At 47.4% G+C, this 14,563-nt stretch overlaps 1 protein-coding gene across 4 annotated transcripts in view; it reads left to right on the plus strand.

Annotated features, from left to right (window-relative positions):
* The window catches only part of CRB2 (crumbs cell polarity complex component 2), a 42,130-nt gene extending 28,249 nt beyond the window's left edge, over positions 1–13,881 (plus strand). For all 4 annotated transcript variants that reach the window (XM_088525385.1, XM_088525386.1, XM_088525387.1 and 1 more), the window contains 7 exons: positions 4,329–5,276; positions 6,101–6,654; positions 7,755–7,920; positions 8,708–9,575; positions 9,913–10,029; positions 10,698–10,824; positions 13,603–13,881. In XM_088525385.1, the coding sequence (XP_088381511.1) occupies positions 4,329–5,276; positions 6,101–6,654; positions 7,755–7,920; positions 8,708–9,575; positions 9,913–10,029; positions 10,698–10,824; positions 13,603–13,830 (3,008 nt within the window). In that variant the 3' untranslated portion in view covers positions 13,831–13,881. The remainder of the gene's footprint in view (positions 1–4,328; positions 5,277–6,100; positions 6,655–7,754; positions 7,921–8,707; positions 9,576–9,912; positions 10,030–10,697; positions 10,825–13,602) is intronic.
* Positions 13,882–14,563: the final 682 nt, after the last annotated feature.

Consider the following 14,563-nt stretch of genomic DNA (forward strand, 5'->3'; position numbering starts at 1 on the left):
TTTTTATAGAATGTTTTGGCATTTTCCCCTTTTCCTTTGGTGATTTAGAACTCCTTTGCTGTGAAGTAGCTTTTGCTTTTGCTGGGAGGACAAACCCTCCGCCAGCGCCTCTCCCCCTCCGTCCCCGTCTCCCTGAGCGCGCGGTGGGAGAGAGGTCAGAGCGGGTGTTGCCATGGAAATGGCAGGAATGGTGCAAATATAATTGTGTCGGTCCGTTTGTTGCTGCTAATTCTCTGTGTCTTTCTCGCTCTCCCCCTGCCCCCTCCCCTCCTTGCCTTGGCCCTAACAATAGGAACCTCATTAGGATGCAGCAGGGAAGGCTGCCAGGAATGCGGGGCTTGGGGAGAGGGGAGCCGGGCCCGGCGCCCCGCTGCCCTCCCGGCCCCGGGAGTTGATGGCAAGGGCCCAGGGACTACCTGGTACTCCAAGCTCTTCTGCTGGGCTAAATTACAATCTCCTTTGTGTTGTTTTCTTCTTTTGTTTGTTTGTTTGACGTACATACCTGGTGAATTATATGATTCCTGTAGTATGCATAATGAATCTTTGCTCATTAATAGCAGCAAATAATTACTTTCAGAGGATGGCAGAGTATATGAATTTTAATAACACTTGCATCTATGAAAAAAGACTGTTCTTATCACATTGATAATGCTTTAGAAATACTTCTGGGAATAGGTGCGTATGGAAAGGCTAGAGGCTTCACCCTGGTAATGCTCCAATACTGGAGGCTATTCAAGCTTAGCCAGGTCTTGAGTGTCTGTTTCTAACCCAACTCTTGTGGTTTGAGGACTGTTAGCTTGAACACTGCCAAATTAACTGGAGTATTTGACAATAATTGTGTGTAGATAGCAGCATTGTAAGTAGCACTTGTCTGGTTTGCAGATAACAACCTCCACTGCTTTTAACAACAAGAAGAAACTCATTAAATGTTTTAAAGTCACCTAATGATGTGGGAAATTAGATTGACCACATAGCTCTTAATATTGATAGTCCAAATATTAATAAAGATTTGAGCTAAAAGATATAGTGGGGACAGAGAACACTTGCAGAGTAACTTCTCAGGTAATATGGAGTCTCCTCCTTTTTTTAATTTCTGAGAAGGAATGCCTAAGCTTCTCATAGAGAAACGAAGTACTTTAGATGTCTTTAATACCTGCTTTCCAGTGGGTTTGCAAAGACACAACTGTCCATGTTTTGGGGAAGATTGGAATAATGGGAACAATCCAAGAAATGATCTGCACTTCTTCCTACAGTAATGGCCTAAAGCAAAAATCTTGTTATTCTGGAGTGGGGAAAAGTTCCTTCATTTCCCTTTGTCATTTATACTCTGTCATTTTCTGTCAAAACCCAAAGTTACAGACCCTGCTGCTAAGCTGAAATTAGCATCTAGGGAGCAATATGCAACAGAAATTTCTTTCCTCTGTCTTATTTTGGTGTAACTGAAGAATTTGAAAACCGGAGATTTTCAAATGAAAATGACAGAAATCCCTGGTGACAATGGAGCAGGTGAAGGCAGCAGAGCTGGCGGATGGAGGGGGTGGTGTGATCAGCACGGGGTATATAAGGAGTTAGTGAGCGGTGTTGCGCTGGGTGACGGGTGAGCCGGAGGTGACACTGGCTTCCAGGAAAATTGGGTGTCAACCAAATTTTTAGAGCTCTGGCACCGTCTCCTCTGCTATTGGTGTGTTTTCAAAAGTGCTCCAAACTCCACTCTGATGTTGTCCTGGCTTCTGCGAGGGTAAAAATACATTAGACATTGTTTTAGAGGCTTTTCCTTCTCCTGCCTTAGCCCTGTGCAGGCTGGCTGCTTGCTGGCAGAAGCAATGACAGTGATGAAGATGATGCTTGTGTTCCTGTAGGAAGAGCTGTCCCCCTTCCTTTCTCCTGCCGAGCACCTCCCTTTCCTCTCTGTGAGCCGGGAGGTGAGACAGCAGTGTGTAGAGAGCTGAAGTGTCAGCTTATTCTTTTCACCCTTTTGAAACAAGTAATCTAGAAATCAAACCAGCTGTGTCCCAGGGGAAAGCTTGGTGTTTAATTAGCCACCAGCTTGGGGTTGTGCACTCACCATAGGGACTAATTTGCCACCTGGTAAGGAGCGCGCACCCCGCCGGTGCCAGCTGCGAGGCCGGGAAGCGGCGGAGCAGGTGTTGGTGCTGCTGCCCTGCGCTCGGAGCCCGCTGGCTGGAGGGGCTGCCGCCCAGGCGGGAATGTGCGGTGGGAAATGGGGCGCTCTCCTCCCGACCAGATGGCACCTGCCTCCCCAGCACTGCTCGGTGTTCGCAGAGAGTCAGAAATTCACTGCGTGGCCGCTTCTGTTATCTGAACCTCTGGGATCTGCTCCTCGTTGCCCTGCCAGTAGCAGCAGCTGTGCACGGTGAGCAGGCAGCGGGTGGTCTGTGTGCTTCCTCGCGCAGGCTCCGATCTCCAGTGGGCAGCATCTAAGGGATTTGGGACTATAATGACCCTAACTATATTCCCAAAGCCGTTCAACAGCCTCCATCATGTGTGACTCCAGCGTGACTCTGACAGTGTTGAGAGCCCTCCAATCCACTGGTAACTCAGAAAACCTGCAATTTCCTAATTCCTGTTGAAGTCCTCCCCTCTTCTCCCAGACTGGGATTCTAGCCTTGCTTCTTTCTTTACTACCTGTTGTCACAGCAGGTGAGATCAGAGCCCAGGGCTGCATGCTGAGCAGGCCCTGCATGGTCACTGGAAAAGGGTGGTGCCGAGGTCCTTCTAGCAACACTGGCAAAGATCTTCCAGGAAGAGGTTACTGGCTGAATTCAGTACTTTTCCAAGATACTACGCACTTCTGTTCTGGTTAAAGCCTGTGGAGCTGTAGCTACCTCCCGGAGGGATCTGAGATACTATCTACAGGCCCCATTTCTCCCTCAGTGCTTCACTGCATGCACAGTATGTCCCTGTACCGACACAGAGGATATTTTGGGTCTGGTAGCTGGTGTTGGGCCCCTCCTATCTGCAGAGGAGGCCCTGGTGACAGCAGCTCAGCTCTTGCTCTGCACAGTGAAACAGCTCGTGGAGGCAGTGGGCTGCGCTGGCCGGGCTCTGCGATTTGCTGCCACCTGAGGGGGTCCCCTCTTCAGCACACGCATTCAAGAAGCCTCCCATCTTGGCTAAGTTTCTTATCACACTTCATCAAGTCCAGCTCCGGGGCTCATAATGTAGCATCTCCCCTCAACTCTTTCCCTCAGGCAACTCTCTAATCTCTTTGACATGCTCATTCTGTTTAGTGGCCTTTCTTTACAAATGTCTTTTGTGTTTTGATTCCCCTCCTTTGTGTGAGGATTCCTTCTCTTTCTTTCTGCTGTCCCGCTTGTGCTTGCTAGCTAGGTTCTCTATGTAATGCTATTAGACTGGGATAATCCATGCTTGGCTTATCTGTGCAACTGTCTCTGAAGATTAGTGAAAACCAGTGTTATGGGCTAGATAAACAGTGAACTGGTTCAGAAGGGCTCTTTCTTCTGTCAGTCTGGAAATACTCAGGAAAATGACGGCAGATTTTCATTAACCAGATTGGAGTGTAATGTCTTGTAACTTACTTGAGTTCAGTTGGGTAAAAATGCCCCAAGGACCCAGACCAACTGTAGTGCAATAATTTATACCCAGTTCACTTCTACCGGACTGGACAGAACTGAAATCAGCTTAGTGTGAATGTGGCAAAGTGCCCATGGAACATATGTGGTGCTGGTGTTTGCTAATGAACCGAGCTTGGTGTTGGACAATGGAGGGTTGTTTTGGGTTGTTCTCCCAGCTACCGAGTTTGGATTCCCTAGTAGAGGCTTTCCAATAATTTGTGCAGCTGGTGATCCAGTTTGAGGCCATCTGCAACATTGGTGCCAAAACGTGCTCCAGTCACATCTACAGTCTTAATCTGAGTTTAAATGTACTGAATGTATGAAGACGTGAAAGACAAAACCCTTGTCTGTGCTGCTTTATTTCTTCGATATCTCTGCTTGCTCTCCCTGCGTGCGGATATCCTGCGGTGTTCGGGATCCTCGCAGAGAGGACAGCAGAGGCTCTCAAGTGCTGCAGGTGGACTGGCCAAAGCTCTGTAAATAGCACCCTCTCTGCAGCAGCTGGAAGGACAGCACAGAAGTGGCTTTTTCTTTCCCCTACATTAGTGGTAGGCCGTTCGGTGGTGAGAGATGGGCTTCTTGCTGGCAGCTGTTGGGCTTTTGGTGGTTTTGTGAAGCCAATGGCTTAGGGAGCTGGCAGTGCTGGGGAGGGCGGTCTGCCTCGCAGGCTTGCTCTGGGGAAGGGAGCCACAGTCCCCTGCAGTGAGATCCCATTTCTAAATCTCTTCGCAGGTGTGGAATGTGCTGTTAACATCAATGAGTGTGAGGAGGGTCCCTGCAAGAATGGAGCTGTCTGTGAGGATGGCATTGCTGACTATACCTGCCACTGTGCCCCTAGCCAGGATGGCATTATATGGGGAGGGAAGAACTGCTCTGTGAAGCTCACTGGGTGCCAGACGCATGACTGTCAAAATGAGGCCTTGTGCATCCCAACCTACCTAGCTGAGAGCCATGGCCACCTGTGCCAGTGCCAGCCTGGTTTCTATGATGCCACATGCTCCACACCAACAACGTTTTCCTTTGCTTCCAGAGGGTATCTCCTCATTGAGCTGCCCATGAACAATGAGAGCAGGAGGGACGTAGCAGGGGATCAGCTGGCCAGCGTGTCCCTCCGGTTCCGAACCACCTTGTCCAGCGTCATCCTTTTTTACCGAGGCCATGAAGCTGAGTACTTGTTCCTGGAGCTCTTTGATGGCGTTCTGCATGCAGGCCTGAAGAGGGAGGATGTTGAGTCCCTGTTGGTCCTGGAAGGGCTGCGAGTTGATGATGGCCACTGGCACAAAGTTGAAGTTCTTCTGCAGAGCACTGTGCAGCTAAAGCTCTGGCATGACTCTTGTGACGCAGGTGTCTGCCTGCAGAGCGCTCCCGTCGGGAACAGCACTGCTTGGAGCCCACATGCCTTCCAGAACGTGTACGTCGGAGGCGCTCCCGATCCCATGGCCAGCAACACACGGAGCCGGCAGGGCTTTGTCGGCTGCCTGCAGGACCTGCGGGCGGATCGGGAAGCTTTGCTCCCGCAGCATCTCCCTGTGGGCCAGTCGGCCCCGCTGGCTCTGGGGTGTGACAGGACAGAGTGGTGCCTCTCGCAGCCTTGCTCTCATGGAGGGCTCTGTGTGGACCTCTGGGCATCCTTCCGCTGCGACTGCTCGAGGCCGTACGGAGGCCCAACTTGCTCCTATGGTAAGTGCCAAGCGATGATGCACATCTGCCAGTCAGTGCTCCAGAGATCCCAGGTAAGTGTTGATGCTAGCTCTGGAAGTGCTGTTTTCTGCTCGACTGGAGAGAGAGCTAAAGCAGAATCCTCTGTAAATAAAATGTTCATTAAGCTCTTTTCTGTCACCGGCTCCTGCAGAAATGATTGTCAGCTTCGTGATGCAGACATTATTCCTTGTTGAACCAGAGGCTCTGACCTCGTCTTTGAATCTGATCTAAGTGATTACAGGAGGGCAGTGAAGTTGTTTCACTACAAAAAGCTGTTACTTGAGCTTCTGCCTAGAGGGTGAAAAGGAATGTGTTATAGATAAAAACTGTTAAGGAAAGCTTTCTGACAAGTCTGGGATAAAATCATTCCCATTTGCATTTTTATGCTCCTGCAAGGCTTCTATTAATATTGTTGTTGCATTTTTTTTCTCTCCTTTGTCCTAAGCATAGCAAGTAGAGAGTAGCTCTGCTGTTATGGGATTTACAAAATTTAAAAGGAAGGTTATAGCTTAAAATTCCCCTAATAAATCTGCTAGGTGGCAAGGGTCCTGCTAGACCTGCTTTCTTGCATCTGCTACTTGTCTGCTCTGAATTCCTTGCCTTCCAAAGAGAGCAAGGACACATTCACCTGCTTCCTAATTTCCCAGACCTTCGCAGGGAGAGAGCATAATTGCTCTCAATATGTTGGAAATGTTTGAAAGAAGGGTCATGCCCCATTCATAAAGGGTTGCAGCTTTGAATGTCCCAGTGTCAGCTGCCTTCCCTTTGTTGCAGAACTCATGTGCCTTTCTTTTCTTTTCCAGAGCGCCCAGCAGCAACATTTGGCCTGGAGAATTCCACCAGCTTTGCCTCTTTTGCCCTTTCTGACAGCCTTGGTGCAAATTTCAACATCTCCTTTTTCATTCGTAGTCTGAAACCTAATGGTCTGCTTTTACAAATCAGCAACGAAACCGGCCCCTGCCTCACCATGTACTTGAAGAACAGCAAGCTGAAGATTGAGATGTCTGCAGATACTGTGACCTTTCCAAAAAACGTAGTTGATGGGAGAAGACACTTGGTAGCTCTGTCTTTCCAAGACGGAGTGGTTCGCGCCCATCAGTCAGAGGGAGATGTGGAGCTAGGGCAGCTTGTAGCTAGACCTCTTCTAGCTGGCTATGAGGTGCATGTTGGTGGACATCCTAACCCGGACAGCACTGCTGACTGGGGAGGATATTTTAAAGGCTGTTTGCAAGATGTGCAGCTAAACAACCTTGAAGTACAGTTTTTTCAGGCTGAGAACTACAGTCTGCCACAGGACCTGAATAGAGCTCAAAACACCAGTCTTGTGAATGGCTGCATCTCTGATGACACCTGTAAGGTAGGAAGCATATTCTAATGCCAGCAGTTGTCAAATGCTTCAATTAGATGAGCTTGAACCTGCAGGGATTGGTGACTTTCCTTTTTGTTTCTAATAATTTCGAATTGCTTTTAGCTTATGGTGATTCTTCTCAATTGTGTGTAATTAATCAGCAATTACTTATGTCTGTGAGAGTCATCTTAGCACACAGGTAGACAGTATTTCCTTGCTCTTCCCCCACCCCCCTTTGCTTCTCCCTCTGCCTTTTTTTTTCCCCTGCTGAAACATGGGCAAAAAGGAAGAGGCTGCGACAGGAGGGGAAGCAGGAAAGGAGTGCTCCAGAGCATCTGCTGCCTGTAATTGTAGCCTCACTCCCATTATGTAACTTTATCTCTCTTTGCCTATTTCATAGTATAACTTTCCAAACCTGAAGGCTGCAGATTTCTCTAAAAATGCAAAACATGGGAAAACTGCTCGGTATTGACTTAGGCAAACATTTGCTTTGACTTAAGCACATGCAAACAACCAAAAAGCTTAGCCAGAGAAGAGCAGTGTCTGGTAGACCCTCAACGTCAGGGGCTACAGCAACAAGAGCAGGTGAGAATGTGGTTCCCTTTCCCCCAGTCAAGTAACTAAATACAAATCATCAGTAGCCTAGTACTGCCTTGTGGTTTGACTCAACAAAAACACTTTCACAGGGGAGCTTCAAAGACTGGTGTGTCCAACACCACACTTACTATATCTGTATGTGTCTGAATCCATAGGTTTTGCAGCAGGCTGAAGGTCAGCCTGTTCAGACCATTAGCTGTATGGGTGAGATGCTCTCTGAAGCATGAGGTCCTTGCACGTGTCCTGCCTGCTGCTCTTTTCCAGGCTTATGGAGCTACCTGGAGAGTTTCTGTAGGTCAGCAGTGCACACAGGGAAAGGCGGCATCTCAGAAGTTACTTATTCAGAGGCCTTTTTGCTTCCTCCACTGCCACTGAATTTCTATTTTAATTGCACTTCTTTCTGATTCAAACACTGCTTGTATTATTCTCTTTTGTCATGCTTCCTCTTACCAAATTCTCTTAGATCCAAAATGAACTATGCTGCTCCTAAATTCACCTGTCCTGTTTTTCAGTCTGAGCCATGCCAGAATGGGGGCAGATGCATCGTCACTTGGAATGATTTTCATTGCAGCTGTCCAGCAAATTTCACTGGGAAATTCTGTGAAGAGAGAGTGTGGTGTGAAAGTGACCCATGCCCCGAAGCTACCACCTGCGTCGACGTTCCAGCGGGATATGTGTGTAAGTGCAGTTCTCCTTTAGCATTTATGTCCACAGCCAGGCTGTATTCCCAGCTCACATGGTTGCAGTACCTCTAAGCGTGCGTAAGGCCATTAATGCCCAGGCAGCAGGCCCTGTGGATTTACCACCAGTTTGGAATAGAGCAAACATGGTGCTTAAAGGTGTTTTCTTCTGTTACTTTGATTTGATCAGGGAAGAACCTGTCCATTTTCCTGGGATAATTACCCATCTTATTACCACTGCAGTGCAAAGACCATCCTGTTCTCTGCAATGTTCATCCATTTCTAGACTCTCAGGTTATTTCACCAAGTAGCACGTAAACAATTATGTATTGTAAATGTGTCTTAATTTTCACCTATGGCAGAACCCTGGGAAATGAAGAAAACTAGTTAGATAATGATGATCTAATGTGGGAAGAATATTTTCTCCTGGATCACAGGATGCCAGGGTGCTCTGACATGGGCTTTTTCATTGGCCTTGAATGTGTTGTTTTCCTGACTTATGGGGGGCGTTTTGGCAATAAAATGGGAGGATAATTGCATCTTTGTGCAGTGCTTTGAGACTGATAAATAAAAATGGCTACACAAGAGTTGGATATTTCTGTTAGAGGTGCTAGTGTAAACAGAAAGAGCTTTAACAGGGCCAGTGGCCAGGCCTTTAATCCTGCTCACACAAAGCTTGCATGATTCCCAAGGTGGGGAACCTGCCAGGAGTTTGCCATTGGTCTGACTCAAACAGGACACTGACTGTCTTCCAAATCCCTTATGCTCTTCCCCTTTATTTATAGGTCTGGCTAATGCAACATTTAATAGTTACGCTGCCGTTGAATTTACCACCAACACATCAGTGACGAGAACTCTGAGCAGCCTCCACCTGGATTTCAGAACGAGGGATGAAGATGCTGTTTTGCTGTGGGCTGTGGAAGAAGTGGATTTCCTCCAGATAGCCATTAGGAACGCCTCCCTGGCTGTCGATATCAGAAGTGGGAATAGCATTGAAGGGGTCAGCTTCCTGAGCCAGATCCTGGTCACAGACGGTGCCTGGCACACGATCTCCATGTCCATGGAAGAGCCAACTGCACTGTCTTCCAGATGGCTGCTTTGTCTGGACGGGTCTGTTAATATGACCCTGCAGGGAAATGCTGGGAACTTGGACTTCCTAAAAAACAATGCGCCAATAGTTCTAGCTGAAAATTACACGGGCTGCCTCGGACAAGTGAAGATAGGGGGCATCTACCTCCCGCTCGGTGCGCCGCTGCCGTACCCGCAGCCGGAGCAGTTCCAGGTGTCCCGCGGCGGGGCCGTGCAGCTCGGCTGCGCCGGCGCCGACGTCTGCGCGCCCGGCCCGTGCCTGCACGGCGCCACGTGCGAGGACTTGTTCAACTCCTTCCGCTGCATCTGCAGCGCCGGCTGGGGCGGGCCGCGCTGCGAGGCCAACATCGACGAGTGCCAGTCGAGCCCGTGCGTTCATGGGGACTGTGTGGACGCAGTGGCCGATTTCCAGTGTGAATGTTTCCGGGGATACATTGGGAAGAAGTGTGACATCAACGTGGATGACTGTGTGCGGCACCAGTGCCTAAATGGAGCTACCTGCATTGATGGGGTTTATGGCTATTCCTGCAAGTGCCCGGCCCAGTATTCAGGCCCTCGCTGCGAGTAGGTGCCTTGCGTGCTTTGAGGAAGGGCTTAGAGGATCCCCCAGATAAACTCGGATTTTTACTTGGGGACACTTTGGTAGTTTTCCTCCCTTGCTTTTAAATGCTTGGTCAGTCACAGTGTGTCCTGGTTCTCATACAGCTCCATCATACAGTAGTGGCAGCACAACCTGCACTCGGCGTGCCAAAAGCCAAATTCCAGATGATTTCCAAGACTTTTCTCGGGTTGTGTCAAACCTTTGCCACCCCAGTCTCCACTGAATCAGAGAGCACTTTAGAAATGATTGCTCCTACTGTTGCAAAAGAGAGCTTTAAAGGTTATCTCTTGTTTTTTCCAGATGGCCGTTCCCACCCCAGCAATGTGGCAAGAACTTCACCTGTCTGAATGGTGGTAAATGCGTCAGCGAGACCTGGGGAGCCAACTGCAGTTGCAGGCCAGGGTTCACTGGAAGGAAGTAAGTGCCTGCAAAGGAGCTAGTGCTAACATTTTTACATCACTGAGATAACTGAAGAGGTTCACATGCTTCATCCTGTCATATATCCTTTTGCCATTCAAATGACTACTTGAAAACTGCAAATTAAATGTTATTTTTAGAAGAGGTAGGTTTGATAATGATACTGCTGGCATTGCTGATTTTCATAGCTAGACTGTTTGTAAGTATTTTGTAATTTTAAACATCTCTATTTCATGACTGAGTTAAATAGCTAGAAAACTTGATGGGATCAGTTCAGGAGAAGTAGTGGTACTGACAACTGTGTAGGGACAAGTCACCTTGAAACAAACGCTAGGATACAGTGAATGATTAAAACCAGACCCATCATTTTGCAGCTGCAAAAGTGTGCTTACATTTATCCGTTTTCTGATTCTAATTTCGTAACAGCCTTATGCCTTATGGGAATTCATTAACTGGGCTAGAGAGCCATATTGGCTTCTATCATTTAGAAATGACAGGAGGATTTTTATGAATGGTTAAAACTTTCATGTTGTTTGACCCTGGAGAAAGCATCTGAAAAAGAAGCAAAGGAAACTTTTAAAATAATTGAGGCTTTTGTAGGCTGTATGCTCCACACAAACTCAAGAACCAGGTGTAAGAAATTTAATTCTATTATCTTTTCTTTCCAGTTGTCAAATTAACATAAATGAGTGTGATCCAAACCCTTGCCAGAATGGAGGTACGTGTCAAGACTCTGTGAACAAATACGAGTGTGTGTGCAGTGCCAGCTACACGGGAGACCGCTGTGACGTTAACGTAAGCACCTCCTTCCCTTTGCACTTGGAAGTTCCTCTCTGTCCTTCCCAGCTGTGATTGTGAGGAACAGAAATAGCTTTAGAAATAGTCCCTTGGTACGAGGATGCTAGGGCAACGGCCTTCGTGCTGCAGAGTCACCTCTGTGTTTTGAAGGAAAGTGCGCTAGGAAGCACAGGTAGGAAATCAGCTGGTACCAAGGAAACACAAAATGTGAAACTTTTTTTTTTGGCAATGTTCATGCATGTTAGTCTCCAGCATAGAAATAAATGTGCCAGTTACTTCCCAGTGTCTGACATGGGCTGCCATATGGGTTTCAGGGTTCTATATGGGTGTCAAAAAGTAGATAATAAGTAATATCTGTCTTATGCTCATAGAGAAAAGGAAAACCAGAATTCTAATTACATCTTTCTCCTCCTCTCTGCCCCCTTCACCGCCTTGCGCTGCCTCCCACAATTTTGGGAGAATGCAAGTACAATTGGTATTTTATTTATATTTTGCATGAGATAATTTGAAGTAGCAAATACAATTCAAATAGAAGTAGAAAAACAATGTGCTTCTACCCACTGACTCTGATTTTCTGACCACTGGATAGGAAGGCTTTATGATGCTTTTCCTTTTCTTCATGAGCAAAGCATTGGTGTTTGAGATCCTTCTGTCTGGCAGCTGTTAAATCACACCTTGCTTCTTTCTCTGTAAAGCCATTGCATGGACACGTAGCTTGTCTGGTAACCTGGGAATGCACTAACCCGTACTGCATGGAAAATGCTATGCACCAAGGTGGAGTTTGCTGCTGTTGCTGTTACTAAGGGTAATAGAGTTATAGAATGCATGTGCCACGGGTCCCTCCTGACATTTCCAGTTTGCATGCATGAACTCCTATCACGTACAGCCCTTCTGTCCCACATACTTGTAGACTCCCCTTATTGACGCTCATCCTCCCTGTGACCTGTTGCAGAACTGTCTTTCCTTGAAGAGTGGCAGTTCTTGTGGTGGTGCTGGGAAGAGCAGAGCGTGGCTAACTGGAGTGTGCTCTTAGTGAGCGGCCTAGAGAAGGCAGTGCCTTGGCTGCCGGCCCTCTGTGCCCTGCCAGCCGCAGCAAGCGAGGGCCGTGGGGCAGGCGCCGCTCGGGCATCGCCGCGGTGCCACTAACCTGCATGTTCTGCAAAGCTGGAACTAACCCCTAGCACATGGCTGGAGTTCCGGGTTTGTGCGAGGAGGAAGAGAATCCAGCAGCAATCGATTTGAAATTCAGTCATTTGAGGATGGGAGGACTTTCAAGAACTCTGTTCTCTTGGGAATATTCTTGCTCGCTGTTGGAGAGCCTCCTTTTTCTTCAGCACTGTTTTCTGCCCTACATTGCTTTGTGAGAGTGGTCCAGAGTATACAGAGCTTGGTATCTAATTGCTTTAAATAATCAAACTTGATTTCTTTTGCTTTTCATCTGCAAGGTGGCAGATACTATTTTTGATAATAAGAAAGATTTCTTAAGCTTATCAGATCATTTTAAGGCTTTCTTTAATGAGACAAATTCCACAATGTTTTCATTCTTTATTACTTCATCCTCACTACCATCCTTAATCCCAGAGGGGCAAAGCAATACTCATGTGGCTACATTTCTTCAGTCCTCAGGCTTTCTCTTTGACATCTCCCATCAATACATCAGTCTTTCTAACATTCTCACCTCCCTGCTGCACGTTCTCTTAATGTCAACAGCAAGTTAGAGTCCTACAGAGCAGACTTAAGAGTGTGAGCCTTGGCGGTCTACAACTTCTCAATTGCAAAATCAGTGGATTTCATACATAACATTCATTATTTTACTTTATTTAATAAAATTCCTGTAAGGTTTTTATATCAGTTCTTGATTTCATAGTCTTCTGCTTTGCAATATGTTAAATATTAAGCCTGAAAACATCTGGTGCTGGTGAAATTTCTAGTGATAGCAGACTGAAATATAAAGTTAGATGTTATTTGTAAGAAGTTGTCTTAAGACAAGATTGCCACCTCAGCTGCTGATTGCACTGGCATTTGAATCTTAAGGGGCTTTCCTGCCATGAAAAGCCTTATGCAAGGAGGAAAATACAGTGTGTGATGTTATTTGAACTGTTTTACTTCATCTAACATGTCCAAAGTGTTGATCAGACTCTTAACTACTGCTCCTTCTAATTGTAACAAACAGCTGTATAGTTTGGTTAGCAACTGATGTGCAAAGGACTGTTTCTTCATAGCAATTTTCTAGCCTCAGGTTAGTCCCATAAATTGTCTGCGTTTAGGTTTGCTGTCTCTATGCCAGTTAGCTAATCAGCTTACGAAATCTTCTCTTTTCTTCCTCATGATAATTCTGTCCTTGTGCCCTGCATGAATTATTGTAACGTAATTAACTGTCCCATCAGCAAATATCTGTATATAACTCTGTCCTATTGAGATTATCTAGCAGCTTTGGCAGAGCTGAAGAATGTCCCTGATGCCACTAGTTTTAAATTACAAAGCAGAATTCAGAGCTTCTTATTGGCTGTTCTTTGCATTAAAAAAAAGAAAAAAAAACAAATTTGAAAACAGTTTGCTTAGAGATTAATGTTCTCTGTACAGGTGCCCTCAAGCCTTCTATTTATTCCTCACTTCTCCTCTTCCATTCAGGTGCAGATCATCTGCCCACCTTTTTCATTTTCTTCTTAGTTTCTTCCCCTCTCACCCTTCTCCGGTCTGACCGCTTGGGGCTCTCCAGCTTAAGTCCTGGTAACTCCTGCCGTTTCATGGTTTCTCTGTTAATTTCTTTTACAGAAAGGGACTCCCGGTGCTTTCTTCCCTTCCCCACTAATTGAAGTAGCTGTCCCTGTAGCCTGTGGCTCTTTACTGCTACTCAGTATCGGTCTCATATTCATGATTCTCACTGCAAGGAAGCGGCGCCAGTCAGAGGGAACCTACAGCCCAAGTCAGCAAGAAGTGGCAGGAGCTCGCTTGGAGATGGACAGTGTCCTAAAGGTGCCACCCGAAGAGCGGTTAATATAGGCCCTGCCATGGCAAGGAGATGCACCTGCGAGGTCGGCTTGGACCTCGAGCCTTTTTCCAGCAGCAGATCCGCTCTCTCTATCTCGGTTTTAAGGCATGGTGCCGAAGACATGGACTTGAACTACATGGTCATACGGTCCCAGCCGCTCGCATTTGAGTCACTTGGCCCTCACTGGCTCCCAGTGACCGGCCTGCACGGGGCAGGGGCTCCTGCTTTGCCACTCCTCTGGCTCCGGGCAGCTGGTGCTGCTTCAAGAGGCAGGGCTACACTAGGCATGAATTTGCAGCTAAAGATGTATACTTGTAAGGAGAGATGTACAGAGGATATTTGTGATTGTATATAATGTTTTCTTTTGGGTTTCCTTTTTGCTTTTCAACAACTCAAATTCACCCGAAGCTTTTTCAGCTCAGGCATCTGAAGTTATCCACTCTGGTTTCACAAAGCAGTCTGCAACAGCAACAGCAGCTGTGAACTCCTGCCTCGTGGCAGACAGTGTCCCAAGGAGCGGGACTGAACGCGCTGTACGGAGCCACGCGGGACGGGATCTCTGTTTCGGCTCTCGTTAGACATTCCCATGGGTACCGCACAGCACACGTGGCGGCACAGCTGGGGGCTTCACGGGCAGGGCCCATTGCCAAAAACTGGTGTGAGCAGGAGGGGCTGAATGGGAGAGGAGCCCCAGGGTGCCTGGTACGGGCAGAGCGGGGCGCTGGGCAGGCTGCTGCCCTGGTA

Source organism: Tinamus guttatus, unplaced genomic scaffold (genome assembly GCF_059628265.1).
Source record: "Tinamus guttatus ecotype Peru unplaced genomic scaffold, ASM5962826v1 Tinamus_guttatus_pri_ptg000226l, whole genome shotgun sequence".
In the NCBI taxonomy this organism is placed as follows: Eukaryota; Metazoa; Chordata; class Aves; order Tinamiformes; family Tinamidae; genus Tinamus; species Tinamus guttatus.